This window comes from Chaetodon auriga, chromosome 9 (assembly GCF_051107435.1).
Source record: "Chaetodon auriga isolate fChaAug3 chromosome 9, fChaAug3.hap1, whole genome shotgun sequence".
Lineage (NCBI taxonomy): Eukaryota > Metazoa > Chordata > Actinopteri > Chaetodontiformes > Chaetodontidae > Chaetodon > Chaetodon auriga.
In genome coordinates, this window is record NC_135082.1 from 28,920,930 (window position 1) to 28,945,100 (window position 24,171).

Consider the following 24,171-nt stretch of genomic DNA (forward strand, 5'->3'; position numbering starts at 1 on the left):
CCCTGCAGCTGTCAGACTACACAACACAAACTGCTCCAAGTAATCAGTGAAGTAATCTGTGCAATAAAACATGTACACGACAGTCTGTAAATACTAGTACTTTTTTTTTTTTTTTTTTTTTTTTACAATTTCTTAAGGATGACGTCTCTTTATTTTTTATTTGAATTCCCACTCTTTTGCACATACTGCTGTTTTTACTTTGCATGCACTTGTTCTATTACTTGCTTTATTGATGCTGCTGTAATTTGGAATTTCCCCTCGCAGGACTAATAAGGGAATATTGAATTGAATTGAACTGAAGAAGCGGCGTAATCAACATGACTGATTGGAACCAAATCCTGAACTGAATGTTGTCAGACTGAGGCTCATCACACGCTGCCTCATCGACTGTGTCCCAGGTCCAGAAAACAAAAACCCTGAAGCAGTTCAGGATCCAGCTGCTGGTGATGAGAGAGCAGGTCTCAGATCAGATCCACTCTGACACGAACATCCGCATGTGTTTCAGCTGAAACCACAAGAAACAACTGAAAAACGGAAGAAGAAGAATGCAACCACAGGGAGTTCACTCCCTTCTGTTTTTGTCTTTTTGTCATTGTCTCTTCAGATGTTTCAGTAAAGTTTTGTAGAGCTGAAAGACGCTCGATTCTGGACTGAAGAAGCTCGGTCAGGACAGAAATAAGACCGTTATTAGAGTCCCAGCTGGTCCAGGTCACTGAGGAGAGTCAGAGGTGGTGAAACGGCTCCACCTGCTGGAGGGTCAGCCTCTGTCAGTCTGCACGTCATCTGACACACGATGACAGGAACACAGGAATGTTCGGAATAACATACATGACGACTTCAACACGGCTGATCAGGTTCATCAGTTTCTCTGCTTGTCTCTGCCCTAACCCTGTTCAGATGGAGGACTCACCTGTTCAGGTGGAGAACTCGCCTGTTCAGACACAGAAAATGTGTTTTTAGATTTGAGGTCATCGCAGTGGAACTGACCTTGGATCATGAATCTGCCTCTGCAGCCTGAACAGGTGGAAACAGTTCACAGTGTGTCCAGGTGATGGTCTGATCCAGTTCAAACAGAGCTGACCCCAGACCAGCCCTCTGTTTGTATTCTGAAGTTTTAATAGTTTTACTGAACTGCTGTTGATTCCAGCCTGATATTGGTGTTATTGTGCACTTGGTACTGAAACAGGAAGCGGTTTCTGTTTGAATCAGGTCACGTTTTCACTGATGATCATCAGAAGAATCCTGATAACCGTCTCACCACAGGATCTTAAAAAAAAAAAAAAAAAAACGCTATCTGTCAAATGAATCTTTAAATGTGTTTCCTTGTTTTGTCTTTTGTGACTAATAAATGTCAAACTGAAGGCGTCTCACTGTGACTGTACGACTTCTCTGAAAAGGACGAAGCTTAAAGCAAAGCTCCACAGTCCAGCTGGAGGAAACCGGCTGTGGGCAGATGGAGGCCTCCGAACTCGCTGGACGCTTACTGCAGCTTCTTCTTCTGGTTCATGTTTTCTGGCGGGTTAGGCTTAAGGCGTGTCACCACGGCGCCACCCACCATGGCCCGACAGAGCGGAAGGAGACGGAAATGATTGAAGACACGCCGATTATTTACACACTGTCATCTGTGTTTATCACTTCTTAAAGATCATCAGAACAAGACTGTGATGCAAAGCTTCCTGTTTGTCTGCTGTTGTTTTCTTTCATTGGCTGCTTTATACAGTGTACACAGTGTACACGGTGGCAACACTGTCGCCTCACAGCAAGAAGGTCCCGGGTTCGATTCTCGCTGCGGGCACCGGGGGTGTCCTCCACCATGCCTTCGGTGCCTGCTGCTTGAGGAAAAAGGCCTTTCTGTGTGGAGTTTGCATGTTCTCCCCGTGTTCACCTGGGGTATCCTCCATAAAATATACCCCCACTAAAAACATGCAAGAAGATCACCACCTGACCAATGGTGACAAAGGAACTGGGTCCCCGGGCGCCGGTTGGATGGCAGCCCACCGCTCCTGGTCTGCTGTGGAGGAAGGACGACCAGGATGGGTTAAAGGCGGAAGTCAAATTTCACCAGTGCATGGCGTGTTGGGCATGATATGTATCTGTGTGACGAATAAAGGGGATTGTCCCTCTGATTCTTCTTCTACACATTGTATATACAGTTCAGTCAGTATTTGCAGTGTACAGTGTGTACACTGCATATACTGACTGTAGTATATACAGTGTACAGTCAGTATAAACAGTGTACACATTGCAAGTACTGCATGTTCTGTATACAATGTGTACACTGCAAATACTGTATGTACTGTACTGTCTGTAACCAGCATGGGATCAAAAGTTCTATCACGTGTATGCACTGTGAATACTGTGTGTACTGTATCTAACGTGTGTACACACTGCATATATTTGACAGTGGCCTGAATATAAAGTCACAGTGTCGAGATGATGCAGAAAATAAAGGAACCTGCCCTACAAAGTCTTACCAACGTGTTTTATTGCATATAAAACAGCTGAGTGAACATCCATCGACACGTTTCCATCGACACGCTGCAGGTTTAAACATCATGTGACCGTTTGCACCTGCACAAACAACAACAAAGTCCTGAAAGACGAGCCAACAAGAAAAAACAGATCATCCTTCAGGACTTCCAGAGTTTCATCGTCACTGAAACAAGCAGCTGAATCTGGATCCAGACTGTGTTTGCACCAGAAACCAGACCGAAGCTGGAATCAGAGACAGAAGGTCGACCGACGCTTCACAACGTCTTCAAAGGTTCCTTCAACACAAAGAACACATCAGCTGCATCTCAGGGCCTCCCTCGGCTGTCATTGAGGCTGTTCAGCTATCATCATGTGACTTCAGTCTGTAATGATGTCGTGATGAAACATTTGAGAAACACAAAATAAACCTTGAGAAGTGAATTCAGACTCAATTTTAACTTTGATTGTGATTAAAACATCCGTAAAACATGAAGCTCCTCTGAGACGAAGTGACGCAAAGTGATGATCAAAGACCCAAATCAGTTTAAATATTAATAAAAAAAGAAAAAGAAAACATCTCAGGTGTCCTTCAATCAGCACAAACTGGCTGTGATTGGCTGTTGCTTCAGTGTGAATGAGCAGACAGCCAATCACAGTCACGACAGATGAAAAAAACTGATTTTTTTACATCCTTGTTAATATTCAACGTTGCGTCTCTTCATCGTCTCCATGAAACTGACTCGATCAGTTTTTAGGTCCATCAAACCTGAGAAAAACCTGCTGGACACCGGGGCGGGACTGTGGACTGCAGCCTGACGTGGTCTACGGCGCCCCCTGTGCCACCCTCCGGAACAGCTGCTGCCTCTGCTCGGCTGTCATAGTGTCGCAGCTCTGCAGCAGGTTGGCGATGACGAGGGTCTGCTGGACGCTGGAGGACTTGACCCACACGCGACCGTTCATCCCGACCACCAGCTCACAGGGGAACAGCCGCTGCAGGTCCGCCAGGACCTGGCTGTGGGGGGACAGCAGCCTGGGGGGCAAGACCACAGGGTTACCGGAGCATCCAGCGGGAGTACCGGCGGCACTCAGAGGCGGTTCGTACCTTCTGACGAGTCCCAGAGAGACGCTGAAGAGCAGACCTCCTCCTCCAAATACCCCCATCCCATTGGCTCGCCCTGAGCTGTCTATACACACCAGCTCCGGCTCCATGTCCTTATTGGCTATGATGAACTGCGAGAACACCAGGTCGCCCACCTGCACAGGTAACACAATTATTATTATTACTGTCACTCCTGACGGGTAACGCAGCAGAAGAAGAGACGATCACATCACCAACGTTAAACTGCACGAGGGGCAAAGAGAGTGTGTGTGTGTGTGTGTGTGTGTGTGTGTGTGTGTGTGAGTGTTTGTTTCTTGCCTGTATATGACACTGACACTGCATATATGATGATGGCAAAGTCTCGACCAATAGCGGAGCAGCTAGGCCTTTGGCTGAGCGTGCATTCCCTCACACATGCAGTAGTACTACATGTATATTGGATGACATCAGTACTGTGACTTAAACGTTCGTCAAACCACCTTCAAAGCGTCAGATCTTAAATCTTCTTCTCTTGTTTGTTTGGTTTCTTTCTTCTTCACTGAAACTCATCCAACATGTTGTGGTTTCACTTCTTCTTCGTGTTCTGCACATATTTTCGTGGATATTCCGTGTATCACTCAGAGACCGAGTACCTGTGTGTACCTCCGAGTACCTCTGTGTACCTCTGAGTACCTTTGAGTACCTCTGAGTACCTTTTTAGTACCTCTGAGTACCTCTGTGTACCTTTGAGTAGCTTTGAGTACCTGTGAGTACCTCTGTGTACCTCTGAGTACCTATGTGTACCTCTGTGTACCTCTGAGTACCTCTGAGTACCTCTGTGTACCTCTGTGTACCTGTGAGTGAGTAACATCAACTTGCTCAACAGCTTCAAGTGTTACATGTCGAATCAGAACAAAACCCGGCGGCAGCCGACATTTGAAATTCTGCTCAATCTGAACTTCACGAATCCAACAAACCAACTAAAACCTGAAAACAGTTCACAAAACCAGTTCGAGAACATTTCACAGATTAGACCCTGAAGGTCCAAAGTCCTGTCCTCAGTGTCTCACCTGGACATTGGGTCGGTTCCTCTTGGTCGCTCCCTCAAATGCCAGGTAGGACAGAGATGCCTGTTCACTTCCTCCAAAGTCCACCTTGAAGACATCTCCTGATTTGACCGTCACAATGCCGATGATGGTCTCCCCTTTAGCTGGGACATACTGAGGACACAGAGACAGACTTAACACCCAGCATGCACTGGTCCAACATCAGTCCTCTTTTTATGTAATGTCCTCACTTCACAGAAATGTTCACTGTGTTTAACTGTTCACTTTTTATATGGCTTTATTTCAGGCTAATAACGTAACTTTTGATCTCCATTTAAATATATAACTATTCAAAATCCGACCGTATTTGGTTCAACATTGTTAACATTCCGAACAAAAACTACTACTCTCACAAATGAATTGGATCTTGTCAGTAATTCGGCTTGTATCTGGTTCACCCACCGGGTCTTAATTAGTAAATAGACGAATTTTTCAGAACGGGTTCCCGCTTCACGCTGTATTAAAACCCGGCGCACTTCAGCGGACTAAGGAGAGACCAAATAGCGGACTTGACTATTAATCCTGAGGTAACTGATGAAGTTAGAGTACAGCTGGATAACATTACTTTTAAGCTGTAACCAGAGCTGATGCATACTCATTTCAATTCGGTGTAAACCTCCTGATGGGTGAAGATATACTCACAAGAAAACACTTAAATTTCCAGATTTTTAAATGGAATCCTGCACATTGTAGAAGCTACTGTTCAGATGGTTGAGGCTGATGTCAAAATCCAAACTGATTCGGGTGAACATCATGTCTCTAAAGTCTCACCCTCCTCTGCTGGGAATCGATCCAGAACATGTTGGGCTGTTTGTGGCGGAGGACGCCGCTTTTACACACCAAAAGCCGGTCTCCGCTCCGCCTTAGACCCGGACCACACACCACCTTCTCCGGTTTAACATGATCCGTTAGAGAGATGGTGTCGTCGGTCTCAGGAGAGAATTCATCTCCTGGTAACAAAACTTGTCCGACTTTATCTTTTAAACTGGAAAACATCACGACTCTTCAGCAGCTCCCTCACGTGCGTTATTGTTGTTCCACGGATAGAATTTATGTGACACACCGGAAACAGGAAACAGGAAAGTGGGTCTGCAGCGCCCTCTGCGGGAGCGGAGGAACAGAACATCCCTCCACGTTGATTTCACAGGAGGCAGTTTGTCCGATTATCGATAAATAATATCGATTATCGATAAATTATATCCATAATATTCGTAGAGACGCTTCTAAATTTTGTATTTTTTTATTCTATTTCATTGTATTTACATGTCATCGTCATAAGAAATGAAATTAATGAGAAAGATGAAACTAATAAAGTTAGAGGTTATTAACATTATTATAGCACACACACACACACACACACACACACACACACACACACACACACACACACACTGGTTGATCAATCAATTGCCTGATCATGGATTGATTCCAAGGTGATTGTGAGTGTTCAAACACAATGGCTGTGTACAATGAGGCGACTCATACACAGTAAATATATTCAGTACACAGTAAATATATTCAGTACACAGTCAATATAATCAATACGCAGTAAATATATTCAGTACGCAGTAAATATATTCAGTACACAGTAAATATATTCAGTTCACAGTAAATATATTCAGTTCACAGTAAATATATTCAGTTCACAGTAAACATTCTATTGTTTGTGTTCTGTTTATTGATCTTTCATCATCTTTAATTCAACATTAGTTTTTTAACTGTTATTTTTGACTTCCTTCCTTGTTTTACATCCATTTCAATATTCTGGTTCTAATATCATCTGACCTTTTTTTTTTAATTTTTAAAACACTTTGAGCTGCATTTTGTGCGTGAAAGCTGCAATAAACACAGCGTTATTATTATCCATCATTATTATTGACATAAAGATGAAAAAAGAGGAGTTAAGCTGCAGCAGCTCACCAGCAGGGGGCAGCAGAGTCTGAGGAGGGCTCAGCTGAACTCCTGGAGGAGCTTTCTGCTCCCTGAGACAAAGCTGGGACAGGAAGTTCCTCTTATTCGTTCTAAGTTCTTCTTCTTTAGTGTCTCAGACTGTCGGCGGCACAAAGGAAGCAGCGATAGATCAGCTGCTGCCCCCCCACACGGCTCAGATCCAGACCAGGACCACAGCCATGCATGCTGATGAGTGTGTGTGTGTGTGTGTGTGTGACGGGGGCGTGGCCTCAGAGGTGCAGGTCATTCTTCCAGAGAGCTGATTGGATGAAGGGAGGTGTCAGGGAATGCGCAGCAGCTACAGATGTCTGCAAAGCACCAACAGGTCACAACCCCGATGTCACAGGCAGCCCCCCCCCATCATCATCATCATCATCATCATCATCATCATCATCATCACCTTCACCATCGTCGTCGGGGTGTGAGGCCGAGCGACACACAGGCTCTTTGTTCCTCTGTGAGCAGACGGAGGATTTAAAGCTCCTTTCAGACACAAATGTTCTGCTAATTTTACATGTTGTCTCGAGTCTAAACGAGTGACTCGCTTCAACGTTTCTGCTCCAGATTAAAACGTCTGTTTCTGAAGTAAAATACTGATACCACCACATAAAATACTCTGTGACAAGTAAAAGTCCTACATTCAAAAGTTTACTTCAGTAAAAGTAGAAAAGTATTAGCATCAAAAGTAAAAGTACTCACTCTGCAGCGTTCCAGAGAAATGGACATTATGGACATTATAATTCTATGTTCGATAAATATCATGGAGGAGAAGCAGAAAGTGGCAAAACCCCCCAGAAATACTCAACGTACAAGTACCCAAAAAGTTGTCTTAAGTATACTGTTTGAGTAAATATACTTGGTTACACAAGAAGAAGAAGAAGAAGAAGAAGAAGAAGAAGAAGAAGAAGAAGAAGAAAGTTTGCCTGCAGGGCTTTCTGGCAGAAAGTCTTGAGGGAGTCTGGAGACGTCGTGTCAGGAGCGACAGGGAGGACGCTGGACCACAAGAAACCAGAAGTGGACTTCATGAATGATTTTTTCATTGTTTTCAGTCGCAGTTTGTTGTTGTTTACAAAAGGCTTTCTGTCAGGCAGCAAACCTCCATGAACACAGACTCATGGCTGACCGATGAACTGATCAGGGATCAGTCCCAAACCTCGTCCTCAGCGCATTCGTTCTTTCAGCCGTTCATAGATGTCTGATCCACCAGAGTCCCAGTCCAGTTGAGACGTTCTGGTTCTGGACTGGTTGGATTTGCATTCTTCTTCTTTCCTTTGCTTCACTTTTTATTTCTCTCTCTTTGTCTTTCTTCTTCCTCTCCTTCTTTCCATCATTGTCTTCCTCCTCTTTACATTTTCAGCTGATCTGATCAATCAATGAAATTGATTTCTAAATTCTACACTTTGATTTTTCTCTGTTTGCCAAATGAAAGGATGAATCACTGACATTCAGCAGCTTCGACTGAAACCTGACGAGAAGCTCAAATACCCTCAAACCCGATGATGAGGGGCAGTTTGCCCCCCCCCCCGCCCACAGCTTTCAGATGCAAACGAAGCAGACATATGGAGAGGAGGTCTCTCTGCTGCGGCCCTCCTAAAGATTCAGATTGTATGACAAATCACGTCCAGGGCCGCTCGGCCCCCTCTGTCCTCCGCCCCCCACCTCCATCCTCTCCGCCCCCACCTCCCCCCACCACACCCCCAGACAACAGCTTCATTAGGCTGAAAGAAGAGAGTTTTTGCAGCTTTGTCGAGTCAAGCCTCACAGCTCCTTCTCTCCTTCTCAATTACTCCTTTGTTGGAGCGAATTCGAGTTATTGCACTCTGAAGCATATGGCCTCCTCTCTCCCTCTGGACTCTTCAGACACGTCCAGCTCTGTGCAGACACATGACTGTCTGTTAGTGTCATTTAACGCACACGTTGTGCCTGTAGATTCGAGGACAATCCTTCAGTCTGATGAGGAAATGCAGCCGTTTTGCACGGTATTCTGGGTAGTTTCCCGCTGTTCCTCACAGCTGATGTTTCTTCTTAAGCTGAAGGTAATCAGAGATGATCTCTTTGATCTTTCAGATCATTTTCATCTGTAATCTATCGCAGATCCAGATGTTCACCATCACTCAGCACATTTCACATTCAGATAAATCTCCCTGAACCGTAGCACTGGACCCGGGAGGATGACGGAGATCCGGGTCCTGCTGTGGTTTTGGTGCATGAGGGTGATGGCTGATAATCTGCAGTATGTGTTAATAAGCTGTCCGCTCACCTGTGGCAGCTGGTTTGTATCCTGGTTTGCCTACCGATTAACAGTTTCACCACATGGCGCCAGATAAATGTGGTTATTTGGAAGCTGAGGCCACTTACATGCTCCAAAACAATGCTGCTGTGGCATCGTCATCTTCTAGAGGTGAAGCAGGATGGAACATCTGGACTCTGCACCAGTGAAATCAGGCCCATTTGTATGGATGCTTTGCACAGGTCAGGTGGGATCCACCAAGTTTGTTTCAAATTCTATTTGTTAAAGGTATTAGTCAGCACCTTTGTCCCCGCACCCACCATCAGGTCTTCTGTCAGCCGACACCACTTGGGTTAAAGACACAGCGATTCAGCGTTTGATGGTTCAAAAGGTTCTGTTTGCCTTGACATTGACAGCGATACCTGGCTGTCACAGCTGAACCTTTGGTTGAAGCTTACCATTAAACTGGGAGAATGTGACTTGGTCATGGTCTCAGTGACATACCTGCACATGTGGTGGGACAGTGTCATGTGGTCCTGGTCCAGACCAGGACCCTGTCAGACCTGCCCATATGCAGGTGTGGTGTACGAGTTACTGTATCTTCCCATGTGTTCTTGAAGGTAAGAAGGTGGTTGTGACAGCCAATGGGATTGGGCGCTCCTGCTTTGGTGAACTTTGACCCCTGAATTCGTCCTACTGACCAATGACAGACTGCGCTGACAGAGCTGATCTCTGAACGGACAGAGAGTCCAAAATGTAGGAGGCTATCGTAGCTAATGCTGACTTGTGTTTGCCCGACCAGTCAACTGGTCGCAGCAAGATGTTGCAGCCAAGATGTCGTCTGACGAAACCACGGATGGAATTAATCCAGCGCTCAGTCACCTCCGAGCGGACGCCATGAATGCAGCGTTGTCAGCGCGTTATGAAGGAAGGAGTAAACCTCCTGGAGCTCGTTAGAAAAAGACAACTTTCTCTTTGGTGTGACAGCTAACAGTTAGCATGCTGACACCTGATTGACAGACAAACAGACAAATCAGTGTTGGATTCGTGCTTTATTCCTGATGTTCTCGTCAGATGATGAACGTGTCTGATTATTTCAGTTGCGGTGACGTTTCAGTGACGTCTGGTCCTCGTATCACACACAAACTCAGAGGAGACAAAATGTCTTTTACACAGTTGACCTCTCTGAGACAGACAGGTGTCCTCCTCCTCCTCCTCCTCATTCTCGTCCTCCTTGTCCTCCTTCCCTCCTCCTCGCCTCCTCCTCCTCCTCCCGTGCTGTGTCTGCTGTAGTTAATAGCTTTGCGTCTCCTCACAGTCGTCTTGTTGTTCAGGAAGGTTTTAATCTGAAGGAACGCTGCCGTCAATCATGGCGTCTCCTGAATGCGGCCTCGACCCGCTGGCCTCCACCTCCATCAATCTGCTGTTGCATTCTGGGAGCAGCAGCTTCCTATTCACTTGTCTGCGGCTGTTTGCTCAGGGTTATAATTTACCTCCAGTTTACCCAGCATTAGCAGCCACAAAGGGGGCAGTTTGGACCGAGGGTTTATCTGTGGCCCACCGGCGTCATGGCAACGCCACGACCAGAAAACACAGCACCTGAAAAGACGCCGACTCATCATCGAGCCCGAGGACAGTTCACTTCAGCCTCCATCATTAGAGGAAAGAAAAGATTTCATCTGCACTGAAAGTTCAGTTCCAAAAGTCCAGTTAACTCAGAGAGGGACGGGGTTGAACTGCCGGACGTGGACTCTGGTCTCCTGCGTGTCCGTCCACCACCCTCACTGTCCACCTCTGCAGAGAGGACACTTCCTGTTTGGGATGCTTGAATCATGTGCGTGTGATCGGCTCCAGTGTTTCTTGTTCAGGTTTTGTTCTGCAGGATGTTCATCAGCCTGAGCAGATTAGACTTTTCCCTCCTTCAGCTCAGTCACTGCTTTTTGTTTCCTCTTTTTCCTCGAGAGTCCTCCAGCTTCTTCTGTTCTTTTATTTTGTAGTGTGTGTGTGTGTGTGTGTGTGTGTGTGTGTGTGTGTGTGTGTCCTTTGGTTCATTTCAGTCTGTGTCATTTTCTCACGTGTTTCACTTCATTGAAATTCAATCACATCTCGTGTCGCTGAGACTTAATCCTGTCAGAGCTTCACCCCGGACAGACCTCTCACTCTTCCTTTCATTTGGGTTTTTTTCAGGCATTTTTCTTCTTCTCTTTTGTTGCTTCCACTTGTATTCATTCTTTGTTTTTTCAGTTTTATTAATTTGTTACAAAAAAGTATCAACGACACAAATATAGAATAGATATAAAAATAGTTAAAAACACAACTGGGTGACACATTTCATTCAGTATAAAATGGTACAATCCAATGAACATTCTATGAACACCAAAATGCAGAAGTCTCCATTCACAATCGAATCCAAAACTGGCATTTGAGTGAATGGACTCTGCTGGAAGGTAAAGTATCTGCAGGCAGGCAATTTGTAGATCATAGTTAATTTTACGCACTACTTAAATGAATCAATCAGGTGCTTTAAATCAGTTCATCTGGGTTTAGCGTGTGCACTTCATAATCTCCAACTGATTGACAGATTTCATTTCAGTCAGAAGCACATTGAGCTCAAAGAAGAAGAAGAAGAAGAAGAAGAAGAAGAAGAAGAAGAAGAAGAAGAAGATTAGTTAACAAGTTTTTACTGTACAGGTGAAAACGTCAGGCTTATTTAAAGCTAACTAATGTTTGTATCCGACAGAATCCAACATGGACATGTCGTCAACAAATCATCCTCCATCATGCAGCTGCAGATCAACATGATGATTCGTGTGGGCTCAAGTTTGTGTCTCCTGATGGACGTCCGTCCAGTCTTCTCTCTCTTTTAGCTCTGGTTTTGGTCTCCTCCACCTCCTGAGGGAAACATTTGCTCTTTAGCTGCTAAATGTTCCACTATGTCCACCAGCTGCTGTCTGTCGATCAGCAGGAAGCGAACTGAGACTTTTTGCAGCTTTTATTCTGAAAGCGACGCCGTGAGAGCGAAGCTGAACAGAGAAGTTTGTGTCGGACAGATAAAGGATGAGCTGATCGTCACGATGAAGCTCCTTAAAGCTGAGTGGAGCTGCAGGTCGAGCTGATGATTCTCTGGAGGTCCGTCGCTGCCACAGACACACAGTCACTTCATACATGGTTATTGTAAAAATATACATTCTAGCTGCTTTAAATACCATAAATTCATTTGAAACGTAAGCTGTTTGGTGGCAGCCTGAACCCCTTTAGAAGAAAAGCCTGTGAACACCACCACATTGGAAAAGTCCTTCAGGAACACATTATGGAGACACTGTCTCCCACAAAAACCAGACAACTCTGGAAACAAACCAATGGACCCGGTTTCAGGTTGGAAAAATAGAAATATATATAATCATATATAAATCTGATTTCCTTTCACTGAAGCAGGACAGTCAGACCCTGCTCTGTCCACATACTTTTGGCCGCCTGTGCCACCCACATGTCTGTCAGCTGTCAGCCAATAGAAACGCAGCTGTAAACTGTTTCTGTCCACTTTAAGTGCAGCCTGACCAGCTGTTTCATCACTTTGAAGTGACGGAGGCTGTAAAATACGAAGCTGCCTCCACCTTCTGCAGTTTAAACTGCTTCTCCTCCCACACACAAACCAATGCAGCTTCATTTCTGGAGCTTTCAGCCACATTTCAGAGTCTTCATCAGCAAGAAAGAAGACTTGAAGCAGATGATCCCCGCGAGCCTTAAAGTTCCTAAGCAGGTTCCTCTCTTCTTCTTCTCTCTTTAAAAATGTTTGTCCTTTAAATATTCTATTCAACATATTACAAACAAAAACAAGCAAAAAAGCAAACAAAAACCAACAAACGAAAAGAAGCAAATGAACAAACAAACAGTTTCAGTGAAAAACTTTGCAGGAAGCAGGTGAGTGAGGAGTTCAGGGTCTGTGCTGCAGTGGGACAAACAAGCTTTAAATGCGGTTGGTCTCGCTGTGTAGCGCCACCTGCAGGTTATAACACAGCAGCTTCTCCCTGAAATCGCTTTCATTTCATTGGCTCGTTCTGCTTTTCTTTCTTTTTTCTGTCTGAGTCTCGTGATTCTTCCTTTCTGTCCTTCCTTCTCTACTTTCCTTCCTCTTTTTCTGTCTGTTTCTCTTCCTTTCATTGTCAGTCTTCTTTCTTTTGTCTTTTGTCCTTGTTAAGCCGTTTGTCCTTTTTTTAGTTTCATTGATCGAGAGCAATGTTTAAACTGCCGTGAAATTCCTTGTATGTGCACACACACTTTCTGATCTGATCTTTGTCTTCCCACTTTCCATTTTCCTTCTGTTCCTCATTTTCCATCCTTCTTTCATTCCTTTCTTACATTCTTCAACTCTTCTAAAAGCTTGACCAAATCAAAACTGCACATTTGGGAGGTTTACAAGTGGCGCTGAGATGTTCGAAGGACCTCGCTTTGATTCTTGCGTGGACTTTCTCGCAGACGCCGGTTTACTGACGTCGGTCAAATGCAGAAACCAGGATCTTTACTCGGTACCTTTAAATGTGGTTTATCCTCTTTGAGCGAAGAAGGATTTAGGATTTGTTGTCGGGGCCTCACGGAGGCTTGTGCCGGCCCTGCAGCCGGGCAGAGATGATTTGTGTGCAGCCTGGGTTTGGTTTTGTTCCTGCTGAGGTCCATTTGAATAAGAATGATGCCAATAGAGTGGCTGAGGCAGAAAGAAAGCAGCACAAAAGGCCAGAGGAGCTGAATTTGGACGAGGGACAAACCAGGAGAGGAGTGAAAAGAAGTGCAGGGCGGACGACCACAATGGAACAATTCACCTTATAATCGCTTTGATATATTATACATGCCTGAAGACTCTAAACATTGTGTAATTATTTATAAATGACTGTCCCCCCCCTCCGCAGCAGAAAGGCTCTGCAGGTCTCTGCTTCTTCTCCGCTGAGCTGCAAACTGAATAAATGGAATAATTAATGGAAAATTGTATGCCTGTCTCATAAAGATGTCTTTAAAAAACACTTAAAGAAAATTGGCCCAGGCCTGTATGCGCTCATGCTGGACGGGTTTACCGCCGCCCGAAGACATGAAAAGACAAACAAAAAGCCGGACTGCATAAAGTGAAACGTGGGACAAAAAAGAGCCACCAGAGTTCAGGGTGTCTGCGGCGGCCCTGGTTCAGATGCTGGCTCGGCCTCTCCGGACCTGCTCCTCACGTCTTTTTATCTGAAGGAATATTGTGGGTGATATCTGATCTGACCCCCCCCCCCCAAACACACACACACACACACACACACACACACACACACACACACACACACACACACACAAGAGGGGTTTAACCGTAGTCGTCAACCAAACTCTGCACAATTTCCTGTCTAATTAAAAAATCAACTACATTTCAGTGTGGGGGTGGTCACGTGATTCTGGTGGAAACTCTTCATTTATTTGCTTCTTTAGACCAAAAAACAGAATCTGGCGTGAAAATGATGCCATGTGTAACAAAGACTTGTCCATAAACAGCAGGTCTGCTCAGCGTCGGCTTCATCCGGCCTTTTTGTTTGCACCTTTAATGACGCTGCTGGTCACAAATGGACAGTCGAGCAGACTCAGGTCGACTCATCGTCTGAACGTAGACGTGGTGTTGTGTCCTCCTGAAGCGTCTCTAAAAGTCAAATGCTGGTTTAGTGTCTCTGCTGGCAGCCGTGGAGGACAGAGGTGGATGTCACACGTTAGTCTTCATGCAGTAACTTGAAGTCTCTCCAGATGTTTCCGAGCTCTCCCTGAACATTATGTTCACTGATGTTTCTGCTCCTTCTTGATGTCATTTCTCTTTTCTTGCTCATGTGCTTTTATTGTGAAGAAATGTTACTTTTATTTTGAAAAGTGGTAGAGATAAACGCTCCTTCCTATTTTTCCACTTGATGAATGAACACGATAAAAACGCAGTCCTTCAGTGAAGCTTCTCACATTAAATATTAACTTCCATCTTTCATCATTTTCTCTCTTTGTGTTAATTATTCTTTTTCATCTGGTGTCATATTAGTTCTATTTTTCTCATTTTTCTCTTTTATTAGCCATAGTGTTTTTAAACTGGACTTATTGTGCAAATACAGAGACTACAACATATGGCAGCAGTAGTTTTTCTCATAAGAATACTGCCAGTAGTACTTTTTTATGGCATTTGCTCTTTTAATCATCTGTACACTTCTCTCATCTTGACCTCTGTGTGCCACAGTTTCTGTTCTTTTTCATACTTGCTGGATGTAAAGACAGAATTTCCAATAAAGTCTTATCTTAGCTTATCTTATCTTAAAAATGAGTAAACCTTGTTCTGATGTTTGATGTTCTTTTTTACTTAAGTGAAGAACGTGAGTTTTCCTCCTGCTGTCCGTCTGTATGTGTGGTGATGGAGGGACGGGTGGAGGACGGATAGAGGGACGGGTGGAGGGATGGACGGAAGGATGGATAGAGGGACGGGTGGAGGGATGGCTCAGTTCTCCAGAGCGTGTCTCCGCCCGGCGGGGGGGGGGGGGGGGGCTCACGGACTCTTCTTTCTTCCTTCTTTCTCTTTTTGTCTCTTTTTAATGTTTTCTTTTTTTTTTGGGGGGGGGGGGGGGGGGGGGGGGGGGGTCGTGCGTGTCCTTCGCGTGGCCGACCGCCGGCTGTGATTGGCTGGCCGTGATTACCGGCACGCTTCTCTGTGCGCGGCGAACAAACACCGCAGGCGTCATTATGTTAATGAGCAGCTCCCGCGGCACGGGCCAGACCTGCCGCACCATTCATCCCCCTATCCTGCACTCTGATGCCAGGATGGGTGGGGGTTCACAGGGGGGTACCGGAGCAGGGGGCCGGTCATTGTCCGTCCACGGTATATAAGCGGGCTGAGGCCGGTCGTGTGCCAGGCTCACCGGCTCGCACGAGCTGATCCAGAGCAAAAAGACGCAAAGAGACGCGTGCCGCTCGTCTGCACCAAAACACTCGGTCCTGTTGGATCTGCGCTCTGAAAACTTCTGCAACTTCAGGTAAGTTCACTCACCTGTGGGATTCTCCACACCAAACTGCACGCGCTCCGCTCAGCCGCAGGTCCTAACGCGCTCCTGTCTTTCCTCCGCAGAACAAACCTGCATCCGGAGCTGTGACATGGACTCCGTCTACTCCGACATCGACAGCAACAGCTGCGACTTCTTCCCACACACCGACGACGAGGACTCCCGCGGCAGCCTGCGCTCCGCATCCCCGGACTCCTCTTCGCTCTGCCCGCCGCGCTCTCCGGAGCCCCAGCAGCAGCTGCAGAAGAAGAGGCGCCGCGGCCGCACCCGGAGCGACGCCACCGTGCAGGTGGTGAAGAAGAACCGGCGCATGAAGGCCAACGACCGGGAGAGGAACCGCATGCACAACCTGAACGACGCCCTGGACGCACTGCGCGGCGTCCTGCCGGCGTTCCCGGACGAGACCAAACTCACCAAAATTGAGACTCTGCGCTTTGCGCACAATTACATCTGGGCACTGTCAGAGACGATCCGCATTGCCGACCTGCAGGCGGGAAAGACCGGCGACGCTCCTCTGCTGCTCAGCTCCGCGTGCCTCAGTGAGGCCCCCAGCCCCGGCAGCGACGCCTGCTCCTGGAGCTCCAGCGGCTCCTCGTCCTCCTCCTCCCCGTCCTACTGCGCTTCCAGCCCGGGAAGCCCCGCCGCGCCGGACGACTACAGCTACCTGCCGCAGGACGCTCTGTACGGCTTCCGCAGCTTTGTGCCGGGCATCTACTGACCGACAGGCCGCCGGAGGAGCCCCGCGGCCCCGTGCACTCACAGACAAACAGCGGGAGGGACGGACAGACGGACAGTTTTATGCTGGAATGAGAATCACTGTTTGCCTTAATGAGCTCGTTTCTTTCACATGTCTCTGCTGACGGATTGTAAATGAGAATAACTTAATTTGTTCTTTGCTTAGATGCTTTTTATTTTCTCTGTTTCTCCTCAAACCTTTGCACTTTCCCCCTCCCGCAGTCCGCAGGTCTCAGATCAGATCTGTTTCTATCACCGAGGTGAAAAGTCAATTTTACAATTTGTAGAGTGAAAAAGCAGAACAGAGCGTGGAAATCGAGTTTGAACGCGGGACAATGGAGTGAATGAGCTGCCCTCTGTCATTCTGCATTCGGCCCCCACCCCCACACTGACCCCCACTCCCCGTTAGATGCTTGTTGTTTTTATTTATTTTGTTTCGTCACATGAAATTTGTATTTTGTACATAAAGAGATTTTTATTCTATTTACTTGGAACCACTTTTCTACAAAATAAAGTTATAACGTTTCTATAAAACTGACGAAGCTTTTTGTCTCTTTTCATGATCTCACAGCTCAGATAAGATAAACCATCAGCGGCCTGCATGTGTCTGCACACAATGAGCCTCAGATGCATCAACGATGATTAATATTAATAAGATAACGGTTTGTCGAGAGCAGCTGGAAACAAGTTAAACACAACAAAGATCGTCTAATGTGAGCGCTGAAGGTTTACTGTCATGTTAATGAGGACCTGTGCTCTGAGGAAACATTTCACGAACAAATCACTGTAACACACAAACGCACACGCACACACACACACACACACACACACACACACACACACACACACACACACACACACACACACACACACACACACACACACATTTCGATGCTTCACTACCATCTGAAGTCATGAACTAAAAGATAACAATAAGCCTGATTTGTCGTTTGAAAAGGTAACAGATCAATCATCATGACTGGTTGTAAATCAGAAAACACTTTCTGAGAACAGATTCACGGGAAGAAGCATCGAATTATCAGAGTTTTCCGAGAAGAGGCGAGTCGGCACGAAGTTTCAACATGCGCAGCGGGGCGGTGGTCGTGTCTCTGCACGTGCTGAGGATGGACAGATAATCAGGGGACACGGGGGGGGGGGGGGGGGGCAGACTCATACCAACTGCGAGGAACGAAAAGAAGGAGAGAAAGGAAGGAGAGAATAAAGGAGAGAAAAGAAAGAGACAGAAAAGGAGTGAAAAGAAGGAGAGACAGGATGTTTACGTTGCACATATCGGTCATAATGGACTCATTGTCTATAATGTTCATATTGCTCATCTTGTTCATATTGTTTACGTTCATAATGTTCTTAATGTTCATATTGTACTTCATCTTTCTGCCGTTGCAGCTGTTTGCGTTTCTTAAAGTTGAACCTGATCCTCATTCGCCGCTTCAGAGCGGTTTGAATCAGGATGCTGACGTGTTGAAGATGATGTTACTGCGTCCAGTCAGTAAAGTTATCACTTCCAAACTGCTCTCGCTTCTCTGTGGGGAGCGTGGACTGCACGCCCCCGATGCAGACTCTGCTGCATTGTTGGTGTTCGCGGGGCCGTACGTTAATTGAGCGGGATTAACTGCCGCTGGCCGCGTGCACCTGCAGACTTGTAATGAGGTCCAGTAAATTTGAATTAGATTTCTATTGTGGCCACTGAGAGGATGAAGCCAAATCTGTCAACCGACCGAACAGCAGAGAAGGAGGACGCCTATTGGCTGGAAAACACAGGCAGGGTGGAGGCAACACTTCTGGGGGCTCTAGGCAGGCCCACCTGCCCTGCCAGTTCACCTGAAATGACAAAAAATATGGCCTTTGGAATATTTTAATAAAAGTAATAAGAAAAATAAAACAAACTATTCCATCAACAATTTGCCTTTACAATTTCAAACGAACTTGCATCAATGGTGTTAAGATTGGAGGCATAACTTAAGAATCTGCAGGCCTCCACAACGCCACTGGCTGAGGCTCATGGGTAGTGTAGTATTTAGAAAGAGAAGAAAACATAAACAGAAAAGTAAATGATTCAAACTAGTGGTCAGATCGTGAACCTGTGAAATAGTGTTTGTTATGTGTTTATTGTTGTTCTCAGCAAGCTTCAGTCTGAAAGTGTCACCGGATGTTTCTATTCATTGTTGCTAACTTGGCTGTGGAGATGCTAATGATGCTAAAGGGATACGCAGTCCTCCGGGTCCTGACTGGATGTGAAAGTGTTGTTTTTTAAAGGCTGTGCTGGTTTGGTTTCTGGTTTGGACTCTTATGATCCTGAATCAGAGTTTCAGGACAGCTGGTTGTCACCCAGAGGCAACAGCATACACAAGTACCTATCAGCACTGATCCCAGGTCAGTCTGAGCAGCCTCCTGAAGGTTGCTGAGGCAGCTTTAGGCAGCGACCTCTGACCTCTGGCCTGCAGCAGTCTGCTTTGATAACAGTATGATAAAACAGTGAACACAATGGAACCAATAAAACTCAGAGGAAAAATATTTGGATAGTAGAGAAATATTTAAAGTCGGATTAACGCAGATTAAAAAGCAGATTAAAGACATAATATCTGACAAATGACAGCACATTTCTGCAATAAAATTCTGCTTTAAAGGAATTATTTCACGTTTGATGTTAGCGGAGAAAACGCTTTGAGGATGAGACTGTCTGTCTGTCCTCCGGTCTGTCTGTCTGTAGCTGACTTAACGAGTTGTTATTGGACATATGTTCTGTTCTTATCTCAACAACTGTCATTTACTGATCGCCCGGCGCCTCCCGCTCCCCCTGTGGTGACTTCTGTCCATCAAGCAGACTGTGATACCTAAAGGACAGATTAGACTCAAGTTAAGCTTCTGTTATATCAACAAGTGATTATCCTGTAGGAGGATGGCTGCTGGCATGCCGGCCAGAGAGACTCCAACCACGACGCACCAGGACACCAGGAGTTCACGCAAGGAACTCACTCATTTCAGAGTGACACGAATGGCTGGAAATGTCAACGTGTTGGGAGGTGGAGCAGCCAGTCATTCAGTCAGTCAGTCAGTCAGCCAGTCAGTTAGTCGGTCAGCCAGTCAGTCAGTCGGTCAGTCGGTCAGTCAGTTGGTCAGTCAGTGAACAGTCAGTCAGCAGTCAGTCAGCCAGTCAGTCAGTCACTCAGTCGGTCAGTCAGTCAGTTGGTCAGTCAGTTGGTCAGTCAGTCAGCCAGTCAGCCAGTCATTCGGTCACTCAGTCGGTCAGTCAGTCAGTGAACAGTCAGTGAACAGTCAGTCAGTCAGTCAGTCAGTCAGTCAGTCGGTCAGTCAGTGAACAGTCAGTCACTCAGTCACTCAGTCAGTCAGCCAGTCAGTTAGTCAGTCAGCCAGTCAGTCAGTCAGCCAGTCAGTCAGCCAGTCAGTGAACAGTCAGTCAGTCAGCCAGCCAGTCAGTCAGCCAGTCAGTGAACAGTCAGTCAGTCAGCCAGTCAGTCAGTCAGTCAGTCAGTCAGTAAGCCAGTCAGTTAGTCGGTCAGCCAGTCAGTCAGTCGGTCAGTCGGTCAGTCAGTTGGTCAGTCAGTGAACAGTCAGTCAGTCAGTCAGTCAGTCAGCCAGTCAGTCAGTCAGCCAGTCAGTTAGTCGGTCAGCCAGTCAGTCAGTCAGTCGGTCAGTCGGTCAGTCAGTTGGTCAGTCAGTCAGCCAGTCAGCCAGTCATTCGGTCACTCAGTCGGTCAGTCAGTCAGTGAACAGTCAGTGAACAGTCAGTCAGTCGGTCAGTCAGTGAACAGTCAGTCACTCAGTCACTCAGTCAGTCAGTCAGTCAGTCAGCCAGTCAGTTAGTCAGTCAGCCAGTCAGTCAGTCAGCCAGTCAGTCAGCCAGTCAGTGAACAGTCAGTCAGTCAGTCAGTCAGCCAGCCAGTCAGTCAGCCAGTCAGTGAACAGTCAGTCAGTCAGTCAGTCAGTCAGTCAGTGAACAGTCAGTCAGCAGTCAGTCAGCCAGTCAGTCAGTCAGTCAGTAAGCCAGTCAGTTAGTCGGTCAGCCAGTCAGTCAGTCGGTCAGTCGGTCAGTCGGTCAGTCAGTGAACAGTCAGTCAGCAGTCAGTCAGCCAGTCAGTCAGTCACTCAGTCGGTCAGTCAGTCAGTCAGTTGGTCAGTCAGTCAGCCAGTCAGTCGGTCACTCAGTCGGTCAGTCAGTCAGTGAACAGTCAGTCAGTCAGTCAGTCGGTCAGTCAGTGAACAGTCAGTCAGTCAGTGAGTGAACAGTCAGTGAGTGAACAGTCAGTCAGCAGTCAGTCAGTCAGTCAGTCGGTCGGTCAGTCAGTCAGTCAGTCAGTGAACAGTCAGTCAGTCAGTCAGTCAGTCAGTCAGTGAGTGAACAGTCAGTCAGCAGTCAGTCGGTCAGTCAGTCAGTCAGTCAGTCAGTGAACAGTCAGTCAGTCAGTCAGTCAGTGCATTACTGTACTATACTTCACAGTACAGTACAGTACATGCAGTAAAGAGAACAGGAAAGAAAAACAAGCCTTACTCTAATGACGCTCACTCGATTTGTTGATGAGTACTTCCTGTCTGCATGTGTTTGTTGCACAGCTGGTGGAGACGGATTGCATTGTTTGCTCTGACTGTTTCTACAATGGTGAGTTCCTGCTGTTGGGTGAACAGGCTTTGTGTCCACCAACCAGAAGGTCTTCAGCCCTTCTGTAGGACAATGAAACCACAAATTCTTATTGGTTTGGTTCTTTTTTACAGTACTGTATATACTGTACTTTACTGTATATACCACACACAGTACTGAAACTTCTCAATATAATCACTGCAGGGAGCGTTAGCCAGCTGTTGCTGAGCTGAGGCCTATTTGTGGCTGATTAGTGTTCAGTTTTCTAAGTAAGTATTTTCAGGTGTGTGTCTGAGTATTTCCAATTGCCCAATGTGTTTTTAATGGATGTGTTTTCCCAATGGTACCCTGAGATTTCATTTATGAGCGAAGTGTCTTACAGTATGTATGAAATAGTGTGTAGTGTGCAGGAGCAAGTGTGTTACAGAACTGCAACTAAAGTGCAAAGCAGCACTTTTGTTCAGGGTACGGTTACACTGTGTTTAAGGTAAAGTAAAAGTTCAAGCAATGGGCGAAAACTGTAATGCTGCTGAAAATACTGCCAACAATACTAGTGATTATTCATTCATTCATCTTCTATCCCTTTCGGGGATGCGGGGGGGCTGGAGCCTATCCCAGCTGTCAACGGGTGAGAGGCGGGTACACCCTGAACTGGTCGCCAGTCGATTGCAGGGCAACATGTAAGGGATAATGCCCGACGAGGTGTCTATTATCAGAAATGAATGGACGACGAGGCGTGAACCGTCCGACGCGAAGTGTGGACGGTAATGGACACCTCGAAGGGCGTTATCCCGCTTATACCATGGTCACTTACGAAAGAAATAAATATTACATCAATTATTAATACGTTAATGTTGTTTTTTACCGTTAAAATCCTAAGTTTTTCACAAGAGGCGGCTGAGTGGACTATTTCATATCTCTCGTTGACGTGTTGCCAAGGTAACCGGCTCTGGCCACAGAACCTGCAGCACAGCTGTTATATTAGGCCTAATCAGAGGAGGGAAGTGACATGATTGCTTAACGTTATGTTACGTGATACAAAGTATCATTTCAGAGGACTAGTGCACCTCTTACCGCTTGTGTGTGTCCAGAGGATGATGCCAAATTTCGTTTCAAAGACTCAAAGTCCACAGATAGTTTCCTAAATCATTTTTATTGCAAGAAATATTATCCACCATTCACTCTGATCATTAAATGTGTATCAAGCAAGTAAGTCTATCCTAAATCGTTTTTATCGTTATCGTTGAAATAACGTATGTTAACGTATGTTCTGAGTTTCTGTTGCCACGGTTACCAACTAGCGTTTGAGCCAGCGCAATAATTTAGAACAATCAGGCTATTTGACCGGAACTTTTTTATAGGTGTCCTACAACACTTTTTAACGGACACCCTGCAGCCAATCAGAATCGAGTATTCACCCAGACCATGGTATAAATAGACAGACAACCATTCACGCTCACACTCACATCATTAGAGTCACCAATTAACCTAATGAGCAGAGAAAGGCCCTGCCCTACCCGGGGATCGAACCAGCGACCTTCTTGCTGTGAGGCATGCGCACTACCTGCTGCCGCTTACTACTGATGATACTCATCACAATATAAATACTATTAATACTTTTTGCAGTATAGAAAATGTCTCTGATGTATCTCAGTGTACCATCTCACTCCATTCTCAGCCACACCAGCTGAGACGACGTCCGTCAATGAAGCATCCATCAAACTGCTGGATGGACTGTGATGAGATGGTTCAGACCTTCATGCTCCCGTCAGGATGAACTGGAATAACTTTATTGGTGCATCATCAGGTCAACATGTGTTGACTGTGTCCAAGACTTTGGTTCATGACCACATACCTGCAGAACTGAGGACGTTCCCATTGGCCTCAGCTGGACTAGAAATTATTGCTAATTAGCTAATGTTGGCCTGCTAACATGCTAAACTAAAATGATGAACATGGTAATCATTATGGCTGCTAAACCTCCGCATGATAGCACGTTGACATTAGCATTTAGCTCAACATAAAGCTCATTAGGTAATTTCTGACCCCACATCATGAAAGAACTTTGACTCTTGAGAAACAGGATGACAGACCAGAACTGGATCAGGTCTGCGGTTTCTCTCTGGGAGGACCAGTTTGTTAATGAGTGCCGGCTCCTCTGCAGCACGCTCCCATTCAGCTCATTGTAAATTCCTCCACATTGTTCTCAATTTGTTAACCCACTTTATGTCCTTTGTCTGAGAGGACTAAAGGTCTCTACAGTGTTCTCCTCCTCCTCCTCCTCCTCCTCCTCCTCCTCCTCCTCCTCTGACGCTTTACAGCAGTGTTCACCTCTTCCTCTCAAAACACTGTAGGAGGAATTCCTACACTCAAAAGTCTTGTGGCCTCCTCCTCCTCCTGTCCACCTCTTGCTCCTCTTGCCCACCTCCTCCTCCTGTCCACCTCCTCCTGCTCAACTAACAACTTTTCAGTCTGCACAGGTGAGTTTTCAGTCTGCACAGGTGAGTTTTCAGTTTGAACAGCTGAGTTTTCAGTTAGAACAGGTGAGTTTTTGGCCTGAACAGGTGAGTTTTCAGTTTGAACAGGTGAGTTTTCAGTGGGTGGGAGCTGGCCCTCATACTGACGGATCAATATGCTGATTGTCAGTGGCAGAGCGTCGTGGATGGACTGGGGTGAAGGTTGGACCTAAGTACAATACTTGAGTAAAAGTACTTTGTTATTTTCCAGCGTATTTTTGGAGTTTCAGTTCTGAATCCACAGTTGTACACGTCTGTCTCATGATTTTCTGCATATTTCTATGTTTTCCCATCTGTAGCTGCTGTGAAGCTCCTCTCGTCCTTCTTCTTCTTCTCTGCTTTACCTGTGAATGCGGCTTCTTGTTCACGTCCTCGTCGTCCTCTGGAGCCTGTAAAGACAGACATGAGCGTGTTTGTGTAATT

The 24,171-nt window shown here is 46.1% G+C and overlaps 3 protein-coding genes across 4 annotated transcripts in view; 2 read left to right on the top strand and 1 right to left on the bottom strand.

The window, feature by feature from the left end:
- The window catches only part of noa1 (nitric oxide associated 1), a 92,234-nt gene that overhangs the window by 47,096 nt on the left and 20,967 nt on the right, over nucleotides 1-24,171 (top strand). The window lies entirely within an intron of this gene.
- On the bottom strand, nucleotides 2,744-5,712 carry exosc3 (exosome component 3). Of its 2 annotated transcripts, XR_013077576.1 has the most exons (5): nucleotides 5,428-5,687; nucleotides 4,621-4,770; nucleotides 3,575-3,726; nucleotides 3,239-3,502; nucleotides 2,744-2,855 (listed from the first exon to the last, which is right to left on the bottom strand). XR_013077576.1 is itself a non-coding variant. In XM_076739170.1 (4 exons), the coding sequence occupies exons 1-4, from the start codon at nucleotides 5,650-5,652 to the stop codon at nucleotides 3,295-3,297; spliced, it is 735 nt and encodes a 244-aa protein (XP_076595285.1). In that variant the 5' UTR covers nucleotides 5,653-5,712; the 3' UTR covers nucleotides 2,999-3,294. The 2 variants fall into 2 exon arrangements, 1 of the variants encoding a protein (XP_076595285.1); XM_076739170.1 differs by lacking the exon at nucleotides 2,744-2,855 and having other exon boundaries at nucleotides 2,999-3,502; nucleotides 5,428-5,712.
- Nucleotides 15,797-17,012, top strand: neurog1 (neurogenin 1). Its single transcript, XM_076739716.1, has 2 exons — nucleotides 15,797-15,855; nucleotides 15,948-17,012. The coding sequence occupies exon 2, from the start codon at nucleotides 15,974-15,976 to the stop codon at nucleotides 16,598-16,600; it is 627 nt and encodes a 208-aa protein (XP_076595831.1). The 5' UTR covers nucleotides 15,797-15,855; nucleotides 15,948-15,973; the 3' UTR covers nucleotides 16,601-17,012.